General features: G+C 37.9%; 1 protein-coding gene across 2 annotated transcripts; it reads right to left on the bottom strand.

The window, feature by feature from the left end:
* Positions 1–805: 805 nt before the first annotated feature.
* GRSF1 (G-rich RNA sequence binding factor 1) lies at positions 806–18,876 on the bottom strand. Of its 2 annotated transcripts, none has more exons than XM_081303544.1 (10): positions 18,081–18,876; positions 15,807–15,963; positions 14,342–14,497; positions 13,490–13,633; positions 12,578–12,713; positions 8,860–9,044; positions 6,937–7,058; positions 4,350–4,485; positions 3,670–3,745; positions 806–1,905 (listed from the first exon to the last, which is right to left on the bottom strand). In XM_081303544.1, exons 1-9 carry the CDS (start codon positions 18,432–18,434, stop codon positions 3,696–3,698), a joined length of 1,440 nt encoding a protein of 479 aa, XP_081159670.1. In that variant the 5' UTR covers positions 18,435–18,876; the 3' UTR covers positions 806–1,905; positions 3,670–3,695. The 2 variants fall into 2 exon arrangements, with proteins under 2 accessions (XP_081159670.1, XP_081159671.1); XM_081303545.1 differs by lacking the exon at positions 18,081–18,876 and adding an exon at positions 17,794–18,049.
* Between the last annotated feature and the right edge of the window lie 1,467 nt (positions 18,877–20,343).

Raw genomic sequence — 20,343 nt, forward strand, 5'->3', positions numbered from 1 at the left:
CTCACTCACTAGCCTAAATTATGAACAAAAACTAATAAGTAGAATATATGAATTCATATGGTGACTTCCCAAAAATGAACCTGTTTTATACTGAGAACTCAGTCTTTAGTGAAGCAAGAAGACATATTCCTTCAAGTTTACCCATCACTCAGTATTTTAATGTTCTTGCTCTCATTCTTTTACCAAAAAAGTGCAAATGAAACTCATTAGCTGAAGACAAAGTACAAATGAATGAATTCCTCACTAAACCCAATCCCAATAGACTCTACAGGTGTTTTCTAAAGAAAATTATATACCAATTATGAATGGGATTGTTCAGACCCTGAACAAATGACATAAGTACGGATACCAGTTCTCACAACTTGGCACATTCAACCACATATGAAAACATTTCCATCTGAGTAGTACATCTGTTAGATTAAGTCATGTACTTACAGGAGAATTTTTTTAAATACAACTGAAAATTAATCATTTCTTCTTACATTAATATACCAGGAATTGCTGTAATAAAATATATAAGCAACTGATTCACATACTCCAATAATAAATACTCTTAGGTAATCTTCAGCCTAAAGTGAGCCTCCATTTATTGACTGCTTACAGTACAGTGATTTTTGTATCTTAGCTGGTAATCAAAGATGGTTATATATTAAGTGAGAGAAAACATCATCTCTCTTCCAGATATCACCTCTCTGAAATCTGGGAAAATTCAATTTTAAGAACTATAACCACATCTCCTGGTGGCAGCTGTCACCCTGAGAACAGGAACAAGGCAAAGAAAGTATACAGAACTTTGATTCTCCTACACAGGTGCACATAAAGTTAGTTTATTAATGACTACATTTTGAAGCCAGCCATTTTGTCCAATATTTAAATAACAAGCTGTTAATATTAAAGCAGAAGGTACTGCCACAATGTGGCAGAAGTAGCTTTATCCATAAACCCTTCACACAATTATACATTAAATGCTATTTTTATTTAAAGCAAGGCACCCCTACTTGTTCTAAAATATGGGATGTGCTACTGCACTGAAAAGCAAATGAGGGAGACAGATTTTTTTTTTTCCTGTCTAGAGCTGGTTTAAATCAAGTGAAGCCATTAATGTCCGTATAAGTCTGGACTATTGTGACATATCACTTTACAGTTTCAAGACTAACAAACACCCTTAAGGTTTACCCAAAACCAAAAAAAAACAGAGGGGGAGATCAACTTTTAAGTTGAGACTAGACTTCCCCCTAAACAGACAGGCACCAATGTTAAATGCCTTTAACCACAAGGTTTAGAAAGGCAAAACATTTCTAAAGACATAAAACTGCCAACTTGTCATTTATACTCACTAACCTGTGGTATTTATTTATTTTAATCACTACCCCTATCTAAATAATCAAATATAGCTAAAATTAAAACTATCTGCCACACCATAGTGGTTTAAAGGTCTGAAACCTTTCCTTGCTTTGGTGAGTGTTTGGTTACAATAAAACATTATTTCATCCATAAGAAGCTTTACATCAGAGCTCTCAATTCATAGGCAAAATCAAAACTTTGAACAGATTATTTTTTAAATGAGAAAAAGATTTTTTAAAGATAGTACTGAATAAAAATATGTAGTCTTTACAATGGGTAACATATCCTCTATAAAAACAAACTGCTTAATTATATAAAATAAAGAATTAATCAGATTTTCTTAATCAGATCCTGAACAGTTTAAACAAAAATTTAAGATTTGTGGTTTATTTCATAATACCAAATTGAATCTTTCTCCTTCTCAATTGTTCACTATGAATTTTTCTTAGAAGCATTAACCCCAAACCCAAAATCCTTTCTCTAGCAGTTTCTGCCAATAAACAGGAACTTTATAGCCCATGTCCAAGAAAGATGTGCAAATGAAATGCTTCTTGCTTCATCCTGAAAATAAAACAAAAAAATATTACACTTTTGTTTTGCTTTTTTTTTTTTTTTTGGCAGGGGGCAGTACTAGGAATTGAACTCAGGGGCACTTGACCACTGAGCCACATCCCTACTCCTATTTTGTATTTTATTTAGAGACAGGGTCTCACTGAGTTGCTTAGCACCTTACTTTTTGCTGAGACTGGATTTGAACTTGCAATCCTTCTATCTCAGCCTCCCAAACTGCTGGGATTACAAGTGTGAGCCACTGCACCCGGCTGCACTTCTGTTTGAAATGTAAAAAAAAAAAAAAAAAAAACTTGTGTTTACATACCATTTAAAAGTACAAGTTCATTTTTTTTTTCTTCCTGACTCAGTATAAGTTATCTGACAAAATTTAAGTCAGGAGCCGGACATGTTGGTACATTCCTATAATCCCAACATTTCAGGTGGTGCATACCTATAATCCCAACACCTCAGAAGATGGAGGCAGGAGGATCACAAGTTCAAGGGCAGCCTTAGCAACTTAGAGAGACCTTATCTCAAAAATAAAAGGTATTAGGGATGTAGCTCAGTGATAAAGCACACCTAGGTTCAATCATCAGTACCATAAAAACAAAACAAAACAAAACAAAATTTAAAGTAAGGAAATTAAGGCATTAAGGTACCTAGCTTTGTATGATTTCTGGCACTGAGCACAAAATACATTTCACATAGAAATAAGGTAATAATTGGGACTGTGGAACTTTATATCCAAAAGTAACCTACAACATCTATAGCAACAGAATGTGTTTTACTACATATGGGGAAATAACTGCAATACAATATATGAAAACAATTAATGGAGAAAAAAAGATATTACAAATTTAGTCAAAGGACACTGAGATATATTTAGCAGCCAGGTGCAGTGGTACACACCTATAATCCCAGCTACTCAGGGAACTAACGCAGGAGTATCACCAAGTTCGAGGCCAGTCTTGGCAACTTAGGGAGACTGTCTCAAAAAACATTTTAAGAGGGGCTGGGGATATAGCTCAGTGGTAGAATGCTTGCCTTGCATGCACAAGGCCCTGGGTTCAATCCCCAGCACCACAAAAAAAAAAAAAAAAAAATTATGTAGCTTGGTGGTACAGCACCCCTGGGTTCAATCCCCAGTTCCGAGGGAGGGAAGAATATATATGTTTATTAAATATGTCATAGATAAGTTAACACTATGAAACTATGTTCTTCCTAAGACAAAAAATCATTTTCAAAAGAAAAAGGAAGTAATGACAAATTAACTGCATATGAATGACACACCCTGATTTCATATATAACACCTTTTATATATTGTAAAAATATCTCAAAACTGAAGAAATGTGTTTACATTTTAGTGGGAAGAAAAGCTAATGCAAGGGAAACTTTCCATATATTATAATTTACAGCTATAAAAGATAGCTATACAATTTATGGAGGGGCACAGCATGATAAATGTTGGGAATTATGAAAAAAATTTTATGCATGGATAATGCTTGAAAGCACTATACAATCAAAATGAACTTTTATTCTTTATAGTGTTACTTTAACTATCACTAGAGCTTGATCTTTATTAAAAAGAGAATGGTTTCTACCATATTCAAATTAGTGAGTTAATGATTATTCATCTATTTGAAAATAATTTCCATAATTGGACCTCTTAAATTTACTTTACTTGGGCTGGGAATATAGCTCAACAGGGCACTAGCTCAGCAAATGCAAGGCCCTGGGTTCAATGCATGCACGGTAGGGAAAAAAAAAAATTACCTTACTATCTGGAGTCCCTGGAAGTCTTATTTTCCTTTTGGACATGAATTCAGGAACAGTTCAATATACCTATGCTCTGAAAACAATAGAAAAATATTAGTTTTTAAAACCTGAAAAGGCAGAAAAAATACTGCAGCCATTTTTCTCATAGTTTAGATGATAACTCAAACATTTTTCTTTATTGGGGGAAAAAAAAAAACGAGGGCTGGAGTTGTGGCTCAGTGGTAAAGCGCTTGCATGTAGGAGGCCCTGGGTTTGATTCTCAACACCACATATAGAGAAATAAATAAAGGTCCATCAACAATAAAATATTTTTAAAAAACGAGGCTACAGAGGATGGCAAACACCTATGGTCTTAGCTACCAGGAGGCTGAGGCAGGAAGATCACTTGAACCCCTTAAATTTGAGACTAGCAAGACCCCATTGCCACCCAAATTTAAAATAAAAACATTTAAAAAATCAAAAACAAGTAGGCAAAAGCAAAATTAAAACAAAACCCCAACTCTGGATAGAAATATAAGGAAACTGGCAGTCAACTAAATGTTTTTCTTATAATACAGTGTTTTATATTTTACCTTTATTTTCCTTAGGAAAAATTCTAGACCAATCCCTAAATAAGGAAAGATATTTGTAAGCAAAGATAAGCACTGAATACAAGGAAAACCATGAGCAATACTTACGAACATGGGACCTATCCTTGAGCATAGCTGCAACAGCATCCTCATGAGTATCGAAGTGCACATCAGCTTCTCCAGTAGCCTTTCCACTGGAACTGTATTCCATGGTGATTCTCACAGGCTTCAGGGGAGCAAAAAACTAAATGGAGGCAAACAAAAAGAATATAACTGAACTAGGACCAAGCTTTAGATATCTGGTAGCTCTAGTTTTTTTTTTCTTGCAGCACTAGAGATCAAACACAGGGCCTCAAGTGTGTCAGGCAAGCAATCTACCCCTGAGCCACATCCCCAGCCCAGGTAGTGGTGGCTCTGCTTTTGCTTTCAGTCATTGATTCAGACACCTGACACAGTGGTTTTTAGAAAATCCATTAAGCAATAAGATAGTTACAAATCTACCATCTCTTCTGGTCTGAGTTTTCTCAGACTCAAACTTACATTTCAAATATCTGTTATCAAAGAACCTCAAACTACAGATCCTTATACAAATGGTTCTCACACAATTTTTCATTTCTCCCACACACATCTGTTTCTAAAGAATATCTATCAAATATACTTTATTCCTTAGTAATACATTTAATCAGATACGTAGCTATCAGTTTTCAGAAATACACAAACTGGGCTACCACACTAAATGATTATCATTCCAAACCAAAGCAACAACACGTTTCTTCCTTTTTTTTTTTAATATTTTTTAGTTGTAGATGAACACAATATCTTTATTTATTGTTATGTGGTGCTGAGGATCAAACCTAGGGCCTCACATATGCTAGGCAAGTGCTCTACCACTGAGCCACAACTCCAGCCCGCAAAAACAAGTTTCAATGAAAACCTGCAAACTTCAATTGGGTAAAGATATAATTCCTAATATGTGCCTTTTTTTTTGTACTGGAGACTGAACCCAGGGGTCTTTTATCACTAAGTTACAACTTGAGTCCTTCATTTTTTGAGTCAAGTTCTAACTAATTGGCTTAGGACCTCGATAAACACTAAACAACTGACACTGGCCTTGAACTTGTGATCCTCCTGCCTCAGACTTCCAAGTCATTAGGACTACAGACATATGTTACCATACCTAGCTCTTAGTATGTTTTTTGAAATAATGACAACTCTGAGGCTTCACTAGTAACCAAAGACTCTATCTACGTTTGGATCTATCTTTCATACATGTTCTCAAGTTCATAAAGTTGAGAGCTTTGTAGTTTTATGTTTTATTTCACACAGTATCTATTACTAAATTTAAAAATGTTGGGGCTGGGGATGTGGCTCAAGCGGTAGCGTGCTCGCCTGGCATGCGTGCGGCCCGGGTTCGATCCTCAGCACCACATACCAACAAAGATGTTGTGTCCGCCGAGAACTAAAAAATAAATATAAAAAAAAAATGTATTTTAAATTTACTTTCTCAAATATTAGGGAATCCCATTTCATGAAGGCTACATGGTATCTCATAAAAACTCAAGCCTAGATTTTTGTCTAGTACAGACGTGCCCTGAATTTGTAATGGTTAGATGGTTCCAGTTATGATTTTTCAACTTCACAATTGTGCAAAAGCAATCCAAATTAAGTAGAAACCATAAAAAATTAAAAATTAAAAAATTTTTAATTTTTCCCTGGCTAGCAATACAAAGTAAGGTACTCTGTTGAGATGCTCAGTAGTGGCAACAAACATCTCCCAGTCAACCACAAGATCACAAAGATAAACCACCAACACCCTACAGTATACTGTGTTGCTATGATGTTTAGCCGATTAGGTATATTAAATGTATTTTCAAATTATGATATTTTCAATTTATAATGGAACACTGAAATATCTGTATATAACTGCTCTGTAAAAAAAAATAAACAAAAAAAACCTCTGTAATCATATGCTTTAGTGTCATTTTCCCAAAGTGAAAGATAAGTTGAAGTCATTTATTCTAAAACCAAATTTTCCTACTTTATTAATAAATCTACACCATTTTGCTGTGCATTTATAAAATCCTCACCTGATTTTCACAAGTGTAATAAAACGCCATCCCCACCCTTTTAAGTTGTGGATGAACCTTTACTTTGTTCTTATTTATATGTAGTGGTGAGAATCAAACCCAGTACCTCACACATGCTAAGCAAGCACCTCTATCACGGAGCCACACCCCACCCCCTTTTTTTTTTAATATTTTTTTTTTTTAGTTGGACACAATGCCTTTATTTATTTTTATGTGATGGTGAGGATCAAACCCAGGGCCTTGCACATGCTAAGCAAGTGCTCTACCGCTGAACCACAACCCCAGCCCTGGCCCCAACCCCCACCCTTTTTAAGAGAACCAATCCACCTACAATCCACAAGTTGGCCTCAAACTCCTGGATTCAAGCAATCCTCCTGCCTTATCCTTGAAGTAGTTGGGACTATAGGCACAGACAACCATACCCAGATATCCTACACTTTTCAGCTACAAAAAATTAAACAACCTTTACAACAAGAGATGCTATTTCACTATCTAAAGATACTCCAGAAATACAGCATTTTCTTCTGCACCTTCCGCAAACTAATACAAGTTCAATTTTAGAACTTCAGTTCAAACCTATTGAGAATGGATATCTTAATGGCACACACATTTATAATGTCTTGGGCATTAGCTTGAAAAGGTAATCCTCTCATGTGGACAAAATGCAATGAAGGCGTAGTTCCAAAATCAACAGCTTCTGGAAGCTTTTCTGACATCTCCTTAGGCAATTCTGAAGGAGAAACAAAAAACACCATCAAGGACATAAAGCATCAAGAGCTATTAACAGATTATAATTAGATATGGCCTTTATATCAAAATCTTCAAAACATCTTGAACCAGTAAGGAAGGGCTTTAAAAGCCAAAATAATCTAAATTTCTGCTATTTAACAAATATCACCTGAATACCCATAAGTATCTAATACTTGAATCCATTACTAAATTAAGAACTTAATTTTCTGTTACAACAGAACGAAGGTAAACCGGTCATGAACTGAACTATAAAGCAAGAGAAACTTTCTGGGTTCCAGGAGGAAAGGAAAGGAAGATAGAAAAATACAGTGACAGGATAACTGCAAAGCGCCAACTGGAAAATACTTAACAAATTTCAAAGACTCCAATGTTGCTTCGAGGTTAGGAATCAAAGAAATTATTAAATCCAGAGGCAAACAAAATCCTTAATATCCCTGCTCTGTACAACTATCTTTCCCTATCTTAGTTTAAATGCTGACATTTTACTTCCTTTCATTACATTTTTAGTGTCCAGCTTTTAATAGACTACAAAATTAAGTTAAAAACATAACCAAATAATTAAGCCCTTCAGTATATATTCAAAATACATACTACAGAGACATTAAATCTTTAACTCAATTTCCTTGTCCTGCAATCTCACAATACAATATGATTATTAAGAAAAATATTGTAACATCAATCAACAAGTACATGAAAAAATGCTCAACATCGCTAGCAGTCAGAGAAATGCAAATCAAAACCACCCTAAGATACCATCTCACTCCAGTAAGATTGGCAGCCATTAAGAAGTCCAACAACAACAAGTGCTGGCGAGGATGCGGGGAAATGGGTACACTTGTTCATTGTTGGTGGGACTGCAAAATGGTGCAGCCAATTTGGAAAGCAGTATGGAGATTCCTTGGAAAGCTGGGAATGGAACCACCATTTGACCCAGCTATTCCCCTACTCTGTCTATTCCCTAAAGACCTAACAAGAGCATGCTACAGGGACACTGCTATATCGATGTTCATAGCAGCACAATTCACGATAGCAAGATTGTGGAACCAACCTAGAAGCCCTTCAATAGATGAATGGATTAAAAAAATGTGGCATTTATACACAATGGAGTATTACTCTGCAATAAGAAATGACAAAATCATAGAATTTGGAGGGAAATGGATGGCATTAGAGCAGATTATGCTAAGTGAAGCTAGCCAATCCTTAAAAAACAAATGTCAAATGTCTGCTTTGATATAAGGGGAGTAACCAAGGACAGGGTAGAGACGAAGAGCTGGAGAAGAAGAATAACATTAAACAGGGATGATAGGCGGGAGGGAAAGTGAGAGTTAAGGGAAATTGCATGGAATTGGAAGGTGAGCCTCAAGGTTATACACAATTACATATAAGAGGAAAGGAGGAGTAGGAGGAAAATTATAGAAGTGGAAGAAACGATTTATAGTAGAGGGGATGGAGAGAGAGAAGGGGAGGGGAGGGGAGGGGAGGGGTGAGGGGACAGTGGAGAATGGGATAGACAGCAGAATACATCAGTCACTAGAAAGGCAATTTGTAAATCAATGGAAATGTAACTGATGTGACACAGCAATCTGTATACGGGGTAAAAATGGGAGTTCATAACACACTCGAATCAATCTGTGAAATATGGTATATTAAGAACTATGTAATGTTTCGAACAACCAACAATAAAATAATTAAAAAAAAAAAAAAAAAAAGAAAAATATTGTAACAAAAACCAAAACATACAAGATAGACCCAATGAGTCTCAAAAGGAGATAGGACCTTACCTATCTCCTTCTCATTTTCAAAACCTGTCATGGGTCGAATGTCTTCATTTACTTCATGTTCTTCAAAGACCATTTCTGGCTCAGTTATATACTTAGCAGTAGGAGAAGATGCCATTTTCTTTCCCTTATGAGAGCCAACATGGGTTCGAACTTCATTCCTTCTGCTTGGAAATATCTCTATATACCTAGGTCAAAACAAAAACGAATAGTCACAAATGATGCAAAATAACTGTACATTGAACCCATTTAAAATAGGTTTTAAGGGGTTGGGGTTGTGGCTCAGCAGTAGAGCCCTTGCCTAGCACGTGTGGGACGCTGGGTTCCATCCTAAGCACCACATAAAAACAAAATAAAAGTATTGTGTCCAACTACAACTAAAACATAATACTAAAAAAATAAATAAATAAAATAGGTTTTAAGATATTTCCAATAGCTTATAAAATACATGTATCCAAAAAAGAACAGGAAAGGGAAAATTTAACAGTGACTACAGATATTAACCCATGAAAACAATACTCTGAACAGAATAGATCAATAATTTAATCATTTTGCCTCAAAATTTTTGCCCCCAAATATATTCTCATATACATTTTAACAACATTTTTTACTGTTTTGCTTTATAAGAATAACTATCCTCATTGTAATTGTGGGTACAGAAACTAAACTTTTTTTTGGAATGCAAAAGGTTTCACAGATTTATGGATTTTTTTTTAAAAAAAAGAATGTTTACAAGGTTGCTGTGGCTTAGATGTCCCCCCCCCCGCCCCCAATTTCTTGGTTAGGAGCTTCGTAACTGGAGTGACAATACTGGGGGATGCTGTGAAACTTTAAGAAGATGGTCTTTTAGTCATTTGGGGTACTGCTCTAAGAAGGGAATCCTGAAGTTAATTCTCAGAAAAGTAAGTTGTTATAAAAGCCTGAGTCTACCCCTAAAATCACTCTGACTTCTTGTTGTGAGATGTGATTTCTTCTTCCCACAGGTAAGCACTCATACCATTCACAGCAGGGGGGACCTTGTCAATGCACCACACTGTGTGGACTTTCAGCATCTAAAACTATGGGCTAAATAAACCTCTTATTGTTATAAAGTTAGCCTGCATCAGTATTTCATTACAGTAATGAAAAGCAAGCCAAAACAAAGGTTTTTTTGGTCTTCTTTCCATAGTTGCTTATCAACCTGTCGAAGCCCTGCAATTGAATTCTTTGAAAATTAGTCACATTTGTAAAAGATGGTCCCAGTGTAGCCAAGTGCAGTAGCACACACCTATAATCCCAGCAACTCAGGGGGCTGAGGTAGGAGGATCACAAGTTCAAGGCCAGCTTCACAGACTAAGGGAAACCCACAGCAATTTAGCAAGACTCTGTCTCAAAATAAAAAATAAAAAATTCCCTCTATAGTCCATCACTGGTAAGAAAGCTCAGTGGTAAAGTACCCAAGTTCAAACAAAAGAGTCCCAGGATAGGAAAAGCTACCTTTTCTAGAATTTCCCTAGGAGGTAAATGAGAACCTAAGAATTCTGACTTGCCATTATAGTGACAGTGGGACTAAATTAAATCCAAGCTTTTTTTCCCTCAACACTGTTACTCCACACTAGCTTATTAAACAGTACCTGTAAAAATTATTTGTATTATTACCACTAAATAGGGAAGAGAGGTGGGAGGGAAAAGGAGGAAGAAGGGGAGTTGCACGGAATACGGAAGGAGACCCTCATCGTTATACAGAATACATGTATGATGTTGTGAGGAGAAAAAGAAAAAAAAAAGTGTGTCATATTAGATTGGATAGAGAGAAGTGATGGCAGGGGAGGGGAGGGGAAGGGGGGGATAGGAAGGGCAGCAGAATAGAATAGACTTTATGATAGCTGTATATATATAGGTGACTCTATGACCAGTGTGATTCTGCAATCTGTACAATCAGAAAAATGAGAAATTATGCCCCAATTGATTCAAATGTATAAATTGCCAAGATCATTGTAATGTCAAGTGTAGCTAATAAAAAATAAATAAATTTAAAAAAAAAGTGAACAGAGCCAAGTGCAGTGGTGCACTCCTGTAATCCCAGTGTGTTGGGAGGCTGAGGCAGGAGGATCATAAATCCAATGCCAGCTTCAGCAAGGGTAAGGTTCTAAGCAACTCAGTAAGACTCTTTATGTAGTGACAAAAAAAAAAAAAAAAAAACCCACTCACTATAGCCTGGACGCCAAGAGTCAGTCACAAGTTCCACAGAAATCATATGGAAAACAGCTGGTGTCCTATAGATAATGATTTAATTTTTCTTCATTTAAATTTAAAGTTGACTCTCTTGGTAGGCTGTATTGAATTATAGACATAAATGCCTATTATTTGTGCTAATATTCTCATAGTACCCCATAAAAAACAAAAATCAGACATCATAATCCTGCCATTAGGCTCAAGGCAAAATGCAAATAAGTTCTCCTTTAATTGCTTATACTCTAGAGTCAAGAGATCGTGACAGATCTAAAGACCTGACACCCTCCAACTCTTTTTCATTTTTAGTATAATACTAGAAACTTTATAATTTTACTTGTGCCTCATTTTTTTTGTGTGTGGGGAAGTAGGGAAATTGCATATGAGTTTAACTCTCAAGCTATTTTCTCATATGACCAGAAGAAAAATAAATAAATAATTTTTTTAAAAAAATTATTTGTATTTACAGACCTAAAACAATTAAATGAGGGACTAGGTGTGTAGCTCAGTGGTAGAGCACTTTGCCTAGCATAAATGAGGCCCTGGGTTTGATTCCCAGAACCTAAAGGGAAGAAAAAATAATAATTAAACAAAACATTTTTTTGAAACAGAGTCTTGTATTGCCCATGCTAGCCTCAAACTCGCATCCTCCTGTTACAGCATCCCAAGTAGCTTGGATTATAGGTGTGTCACTGTGCCCAACTCAAGAACCACTTTTTTAAAAAGACCTATAAACCCATTCTATAAGTAGATTCTGAAATAGTCAGCTTTTGGAGTGGCGCTATTTAAAAAAAAAAAAAAAAAAAAAAAAAAAAAAAAAAAAAGCTTCGAAGGAGCTAAATAAAAAGGCCAGAAAACAGCAAAACAGAGATTTAAAATTTGACAATTTCCTATGCCTCCAAAATTGAAGCTAAGCACAAATCACCTACATCATTACATGCATCCTGATGTGATATAAACAGGAGACACTGCCTGACCCAATTTCTTCAAAAGTCAACTGCATTTTTAAAAGGGAAAAAGAATAAAAAATAAAGAAGGGAATTTGCTCTATTTTAAGAGAATCAGAGTCATATTAAAAGCAAGGTGTGGATTTGTCTGGATTCTGGCTCAAACAAACGAACTACAAAAAGGTATTTGGGGTTTAACTGTGAAAAGATTGTGGGTTATTACTGGATAATAAATTATTGCTAATTTTGGATTAACAAATTATTGACATTTGTTATGTTTATTTCATCTGTTTATTTTCAGTATTTGTCTTTTAAAAAAGGTATTTTCTTTTTGTTGTGATTATGTAAGAAAATACCTTTTTTAAAAGACAAATACTGAAAATAAACAGATGAAATGAACATAACAAATGTCAATAATTTGTTAATCCAAGCAATGGATGTCTGGTGGCTCCTCATACTATTCTACATTTCTGTGTCTGAAAACTTTCAGTCATATTAGAACACATTCATCAAAATGACTTGAAGTGTGATGCTGCTGCATCACTAGTATCTGTCTCACTCACCGGTTACCAATTTCTTCCCTGTGTTTCAACAAGGCTTGGTTGGCCATTTCTGGTTCTTCAAACTGCACATATGCTTCCCCTGTTTTTCTTCTCCCTCTATAGTCCATTACAAAAGTAATGTCCACTATATTCAGTCCTAGGATACAAAAAATTATTCCAAATTAGTGTTGCTACCAGGAACCTTTTTATAATCTTTATAGTTAACAAATGCACTAATAAAACTTGTATGTGGTTTTGCCAATCCCAAAGCTGGATACATGCTTAATGGGTAGAAGTTATTATGCAGCCAGAAGTTATTAATAAATATGTATTTATATTTTCAGAATGTTGATGGTCCAACTAACCAATCTTTTTTTCAATACTAGGAATTGAACCAAGAGGTACTCTACTACTGAGCTACACCCCAACCCACCCTGCCTTTTTTTTTTTTTTTTTTGAGACAGGATCTCGCTAAGTTGTCTAGGCTAACCTTAAATTTGAGATCCTCCTTCCTCAGCCTTCAGAATACCTGGGATTATAGGTGTGCAAGACCACGCTCAGGTCCAAGTAATCTATCATAAACACGCCATTCCCTCAATTTTTTTTAACTTTTTTGTCATTAATTATATTTGAAGAGACAACAGAGATTTAGACTAACGTTACTACTAATGGCACATATTTTATAGCTAGAAATTAGATAACACTTTGAAATCATATAAATGGTTATTGTATTAGACAAATACGGCCACTATTTTGAGCAGATATTTTCTTCTATTGTAAGACAAACCCTCATGAAATTCTGAAATGTGACATCCCCCAAAGATCTGCCTATTAGATCAAAACACATCTAAGATATAGAACAACAAGGCAAGGGGACAGGGTGTGGGGGGAGAAAAGAAATAAGAACCCAAACATGATATGACTACAAAGCACCTGCAAAGAAGTCCACGATATCTTTCTCATTGCAACTATAAGGAAGTCCTCTTAATCGAACTACACCATCATTCACCACAGGTGACGACTTGACCTGTAGGCTCTTCATTAAGGCATCCACATCTTCATTATTTATCTCATATACTACAAAGAAAAAGCACAAAATGGATGTAAAATTTACATAACAAAGACACCACTTTTTTAACCTTTATTTATTTATTTTTATGTGGTGCTGAGGATCGAACCCAGGTCTTCGCACGTTCTAGGTGAGTACTCTACGGCTGAGCCACAACCTCAGCCCCGGAAGGACACTACTTTTTTTTTTTTTTTAAAGAGGGGGGGGGGGAGAGAGAGAGAGAGAGAGAGAGAGAGAGAGAATTTTTTAATATTTATTTCTTAGTTTTCTGTGGACACAACATCTTTGTTTGAATGTGGTGCTGAGGATTGAACCCGGGCCACACGCATGCCAGGCAAGCGCGCTATCACTTGAGCCACATCCCCAGGCCAGGACACTACTTTTTAAAAAAGAAATCAAATACACTAACACTTGGTAGATTATCCAAGAATTAAAACACCAATGGTTTTAATCTTTTTGCACATCTCTGAAGAAAATAACATTTATTGAATATTTATTATGTGCCAATCATAACCTATTTAACTCTCACAACTTTAAGATAAACTTGGTCAACACTTTCAATCTATAAAAAATTCTGATGATCTCTCTAAGCTTCATTTTTACAAGTTATAAAATAATGCATTCATAATATTTAACTATTTCACTATTGTTAACGAGTCTCGCAAAATTTAAAATCTAATGCAAGATCATAAAAAGCCAGAATCTAAGGAACATACCTTCCACATATCGCTGACCCATGTACATGCGGTGCTTTTCTAAGGCTTTCTGCACATCCTGCTCTGACTCCATTTCAATTAAGGCATCACCCCTTCGTTTCCCATCTCTATTTAAAAGGAAATGTATTCCATTCTCACTATTGCGGATTCTGCAGTCTAAAAGTATATGAATAAAGTCAATTAAAAACAGAAATCAAACATCAAGCTCAATTATACAAGTCATTAGAATGCAATTTTCCTACAACAAAGGAGGAACCAAAATGCCTGTCACATTCTTTACACAAATCCCCATCACTGAAGTCATCCAAACACTAATGAGGTAGCGGTGTCTAAAATGTTCCAAGCAGAAAAGATAAGGAAACCTTGGCTCAGAAGCTTAAGATCTTCTGACCATTAAATGTCAAGTCAGGCTGGGTGCAACTCAAAATGCATTATGTCCATTCCAAAGTTTATATAACAGGTTTCTAATCACTTAAGGAATTAAAATAATAGGTTTAATTTCTATGAATAAAATATCTCCTATAAAAATAATTCTGCTATGATAATTTAACTTTCCCCATTTTCCATTATAAGAAAGGTATCCCCATAGTGCACATTTCCTACAATGCAAGTCAAAGATGTAAGTGGCAATTGGCTTTATAAAATGCGTGACTCACACAATATTATGAACATTAATACATTAAGTCACATCTTTTTTTTTTAAGATTTTTTAGTTGTTGATGTACCTTTAGTTTTTATTTATTTATATGTGGTGCTGAAAATCGAACCCAGTGCCTCTCACATGCTAGGCAAGTGCTCTGTCACTGAGTTACAACCCCAGCCCTTCAGTTACATCCTTTTACCACACTTGAAAGTGACATCTACTAAAAGCCCTTTTTTAAAAATTTTTCTTTTTTTAGTTGTAGATGTACACAATACCTTTGTTTTATTTTTATTTTTGTTTTTTATGTGGTGCTGAGGATCGAACCCAGTGTTGCACACATGCCAGGCAAGTACTCTACCACTGAACCACAACCCCAGCCCCCTAAAAGCCTCTTGAAAGGAAAATTAAAAACTACAGTCAGATATAGAAACTAAAAAACTAAGGACTAGTAAACCTTGAAATATGTTATTAAAGGAACTTTATGCAAGTAATCTTGCATTTAAGTTCATTTACTACATAAACAGCTACTTTCAATCCCACATTTCCACTAATAGGTTTGGCTTTTTGTTATGTACATAGTAAAACTTAAAAGAAAACTGGCTTCATATCATGTTATTTTAATATTATTTTTGTTGCAGTCAATCATTAAATATGATACATACCACAAACAGTATCATGATGTCACTTGGTATTGAGTGTAAAACCAGCCAGAACAATTTCCTATCATCAAAGACACTGTCTCCACCATAGCTATACTTGGGATTCTGTAGATCAACCCTTTACTCAGACAAAATTACATATTTAAAATACAATAAGATTTACCTGAGAAAAAGTTAAGCACATCTTCCACAGTACATGACCAAGGCAATCCTTGAGCTCGAATGAGATAAACATCATCCACCTCCTCTCCTAACTTGGATGGGGCCAATTCATACTCAGGGAGTGGTGGAAGGTCCTCCAGGTAGGTAGTTTTGGACTCCTTTCAAGAGAAATGAAGAAAAGACAACCAACTTAGTGCTTATTTCTTCAAACAGATGCTCTAGATATTAAGATTATTTCAGAGGTCAGAAGTAAACTTCATAAATCTAACTTTCCTGTTTTGGCTTAAAATTGAACATCCTAAAGCAATAAGCAAATATATCCTAGTCATTTAGCAGTGCAAATTTTCTTCAGGACTTATTTTTAAATTCATCAACCCCAAATTATAACTAATAATAATATTTTAGTTAGGATAGTACAAGAAGGATTCCTTCAGTATGACAAAAATATTTTAGAGTCCCCTACACAGAATGCACCACATTAGACCTTCATTTCAAAATAAGACACATACAGAAGACAAGATGCTTCAAGTGCTATAATTAAGATACAAAATACTATAGAAATTAAAAATAAAGCTCTAACAGAAAAAGAATCAGGAAGTGATCAAAGATGGACCTTGCAGGAAATATAAAAGTTTGAGAAATATAAAAGTATTCCAGTTTGAGGCGAGGGGAAACAGCAGTCCAAACAAAGGTGCATTTGAAAAATAGCAATTAATCCCATTTGTCTTGCAGGGTAAAAACAGAGCCAAAGAAGATGAGCTGGCAGAAGGAACTTGGGTACTATACAGCAGAAGGCCTCTGTGTCCTTCACTTGGGTTAGCAAAGGGAAGTTAATAAAAAGACACTGAGGAGTGGGTAAAACAACAAGACAGCAGGAGGCCTTGGAAAGATTAATCTGTTGGACCAATTGAATAAGGGAAAGATCTTAAAAGGCAACAGCAGAAGTGTGAGGTAACAGGAGCCTGAGAAATACCTAAAGTAGACTATAACACTGAGCCCAAACTGGAATGTAGAGAGAATCCAACAAAGCACTACAGCCGTAAATTGAGAACGTAAATCAAGCTTTAAGACTTGCAATCTACTAAGCTAAGGACAGATATCTGTGTTCCAGTCAGGTTTTCATGAACACTTAAAGTCCAATTTTAAGGCGTCAATAAGTGTAGGCAAAATGTCTAACACACAACAGATTTTACAAGAAACCAGCTCACAAAACGATTCTTTTAAGACAACTTTTTTCTCTTTTCCCAGAATTCCATAAGCATCATAATATTTTACAGAAAAAAAGCAGGATAAAGTATTGGGCCAGTATTCAAATCAATTAGCTCAGCCATGAGCAGACAGCAGCCTCCCAAATTCCATAAATTCAAGGAGAAGCACAAACTGAATTATGATAAATATGACCCAAAGCATTAGCGCGGTAGGTAGTGAAAAAGTGAGCTAGCACTTCTCAGATGCCACGTAATAAGCAGAAGAAAAAGCTCCATATACAATGCATAGAATAGTTGCAATCTGGGTTCTTCAAATACACACTTTAAAAGAAAAGAATGGAAAAAAGTAAAGGAAAATATTCCCAACTGGGGCCCCAAATCGTAGCCCACTAGACGCTCCTACCCCACTCAGCCCCTCCCCCAATATCCAAGTGTTCTCCCAGTGGACCGCGATCGACAGTCCTAAAGGACCTTCTGTCAAAGGAACTGGAGTTGCAGAGGTGACCTTCAGTAAATTGGGGCAGCCCGCCTTTCCCCGGGAAAACAAGAGAGAGGGGCGCGCTGGAGATGCGGCTCCTTCCCAAGCCAGCTCACGCAGCTGTGTGGCGAACCTTAGTATCAGTGGCTACCGTGAGGCGCCGAGGGCCGCCCGGGCCTAGTGCTCTGGCTGCACCCAAACTCCCAACCCTCCGCGGGGTCCGGCCTCCCAACTTCACCACCAGCGGGCGGAAAGCTAGAGGGATGCGGGGTTGGGGGCATCAGCAGCCTAACAAAACCTACCATGGGCCCGGCGGGAAACAAGGCCTCAACATTCACCCCAGCCACACTTACACTGCCCAACCGACCAGAGACTCGAGGGGAGAACAAAACAAGGAGAAAACCCAAGGCCTGGGAGAGCGTCCCTTGTTCCCGTGCCCAATAGGAGGACGGAGCGGGAGGGGGGCGGGTGTGCGGCGCCTGCCGCGGATACCCGGGCGCGCACGCGAGGCACACGCGAAGAGGCGCGGGGACGCGTGCGCGCGTCCGGAGAGGGGTCCAGTGCGCAGCCCCTTGCAGCGTCCACGTACCTGGCTGTAGCTCCGCGCGGAGCCCGCGGCGGCCGCCAGCGACTGCGGTAGCAGAGGAGCGCGCAGAGCCGGGTAGGAGGCGGCGGCCGCGGCCGCCGCTGAGGTGGCCGCAGGTGGAGGGCCCGCCAGCCTCCCGGCGGGCGCAGGCCCGATCTGGAGGCCCCGCGTCTGAGAGGCGGCGGCCGCAGCGGCCCCGAGTAACAGCAGCAGGCGGCGGCGGCCCGAAACGCCCGAGGGGAAGGAGCCAGCGGCGGAATAAAAGGGCAAACAAGCAGCGCCGGTGCGCCGGCAGCTGCTGCAGTTACAGCCGCAGCCCCGGAGCAGCGCCCCGAGTACCCAGCGCGTTCCGGCCATGGACTCCGGAGGCGGCGCGGGGCCTGGAGGCAGCTGCCGCTGCAGCGCGAGCGGAGGGGAAGTGGAATCCAGGGCCGGGGAGGGGGCGCTGGGCACATGCGCCGCGGGCGCCAGGGGCAGTGGTGAGTCGGAAAGAGGCGGAGGAGAACGCGCCGCTCCGCCCGGTCTCCGCCCTCAGGGCGGGGCAGCCCGCGGGTCGGGAGGGGCAGCGAGACGCGGGAAGACCGCCCCACTGGTCTTTTGCTTGGGAAACTGAGTCCCAAAGAGAACCCTGCGATGGCCTTCCAACTCTGGATTGGTCCCTGACCTGAAGCGCAGGTCTGCTTCCGCCTCACACTGTATCTCCGAAACGTGTCATGTAAGGAGCGAAAAAACTATTTCTGGAAAGAATTGTGATTCTTGATTATAAAAAGATTCTGGGGTAGTATCAGAGGTTTGGTACCACCACATGAGATGTTCAGGAAGCCAACTTTCTTTGTTTTAAGAAATCAAATATTTATGCTGAGAATGTATATTACAAAGATGAAGCCTCCCCTAATGAGACAGTGTAGTCACAGGGGACTTGCAGAGATTTGCAAATAAAAAATAATGATCGGTTGTGTAGTTTTCCTATGTCCTGTATTTGTCAAGGCTATAAGGATAAATGGAATTCCTAGAGTTAAAAATAGAACAAAGCTAATATCTTAAAAAACTTTAAAACATGAATGAAGATATGGCTAAATGGTAAAGTGTTTGCCTAGCATACAGGAGGCCTGAGGTTCAATCCCCAGTACCATGGTTGGGGGGGGGGGGGGAGTATTATTATGGAAAAGCTCAAACAGAAGAATACAGTGAACTTCCAGATCTAAAGAAATTATCAGGGGCTGGGGCAGTAGCTCAGTAGCAGAGCAATGGCTAGCCTGTGTGCGGCACTGAATTTGATCCTTACCACCACGTATAAACAGACAAAATAAAGGTATGCTGTTCATCTACAAGAAATTATTTTTTTAAAAAATTATCAACATTTTTAGATGCTTCATCCATCCCTGCTGCCACACCAAGTTTTTTGTTTTAAGACAGGGTCTGCCTAAATTACCCAGGCTTACCTGTATCCTCCTGCCTGAGCCTTCCAAGTAGCTGGAATTATAGGCATTTGTCATAGCTCCCAGCCAAATTTATATATATATACATATATATATATAAATATTTTTTATTTGTCAGCCAAATATTTTCTTTTAAAGTAAAGGGTGATCATGTCAGTTACCCTTTCAGTCAGTATTCATCTTAAACTAGTAAGGACTTTTTTTTTTTTTTACATTCTAGTCAGTTATTTTCTAGATAATGAAAATTTTCATCTGAAGTTTGACTTGCTCATCCGAACTACTTTTAGGTAATGAAAGCTCAGTACTTCCCAGAAAATTCCCTGCCCCAAAAGCCAACAACTGGGAAAAAAAACTTTGTACTTTGGCTATATAAACCTTAGCATGCAAGATTTCAAAATCCTATAGGGTTTTGTTGTTTTTGCTTTTGTGGGGTTTTGTTTGTTTTGTTTTTGTTTTTGTACTGGGGTTTGAACCCAGGGACCCTCTACCGCTGTGCTACATTCACCAGGCATTTTACATTTTAATTTTTTTTAATATCTTTATTTTTATTTGTTTATTTATTTATTTTTATGTGGTGCTGGGGATAGTACCCAGGGCCTCATGCAAGGCAAGAGCTCTACCACTGAGCTACAACCCCAGCCCTTACATTTTGATTTTGAAACCCAGTCTCCTTAAGTTGCCCAGGCAGTCCTGGAACTTGCCATCCTCCTGCCTTGGTCTTCAGAGTCGCTGGGATAGGCCGGTGCCACTGCACCCAGCTCTTCTTTTCTTTTTTTTTTTTTTCCTCAGATCTTATTTTCTTAAACTTCTCTTTCAAGGAAAAAAAA

Source organism: Spermophilus citellus (assembly GCF_964194105.1).
Source record: "Spermophilus citellus genome assembly, chromosome: 8".
In the NCBI taxonomy this organism is placed as follows: domain Eukaryota; kingdom Metazoa; phylum Chordata; class Mammalia; order Rodentia; family Sciuridae; genus Spermophilus; species Spermophilus citellus.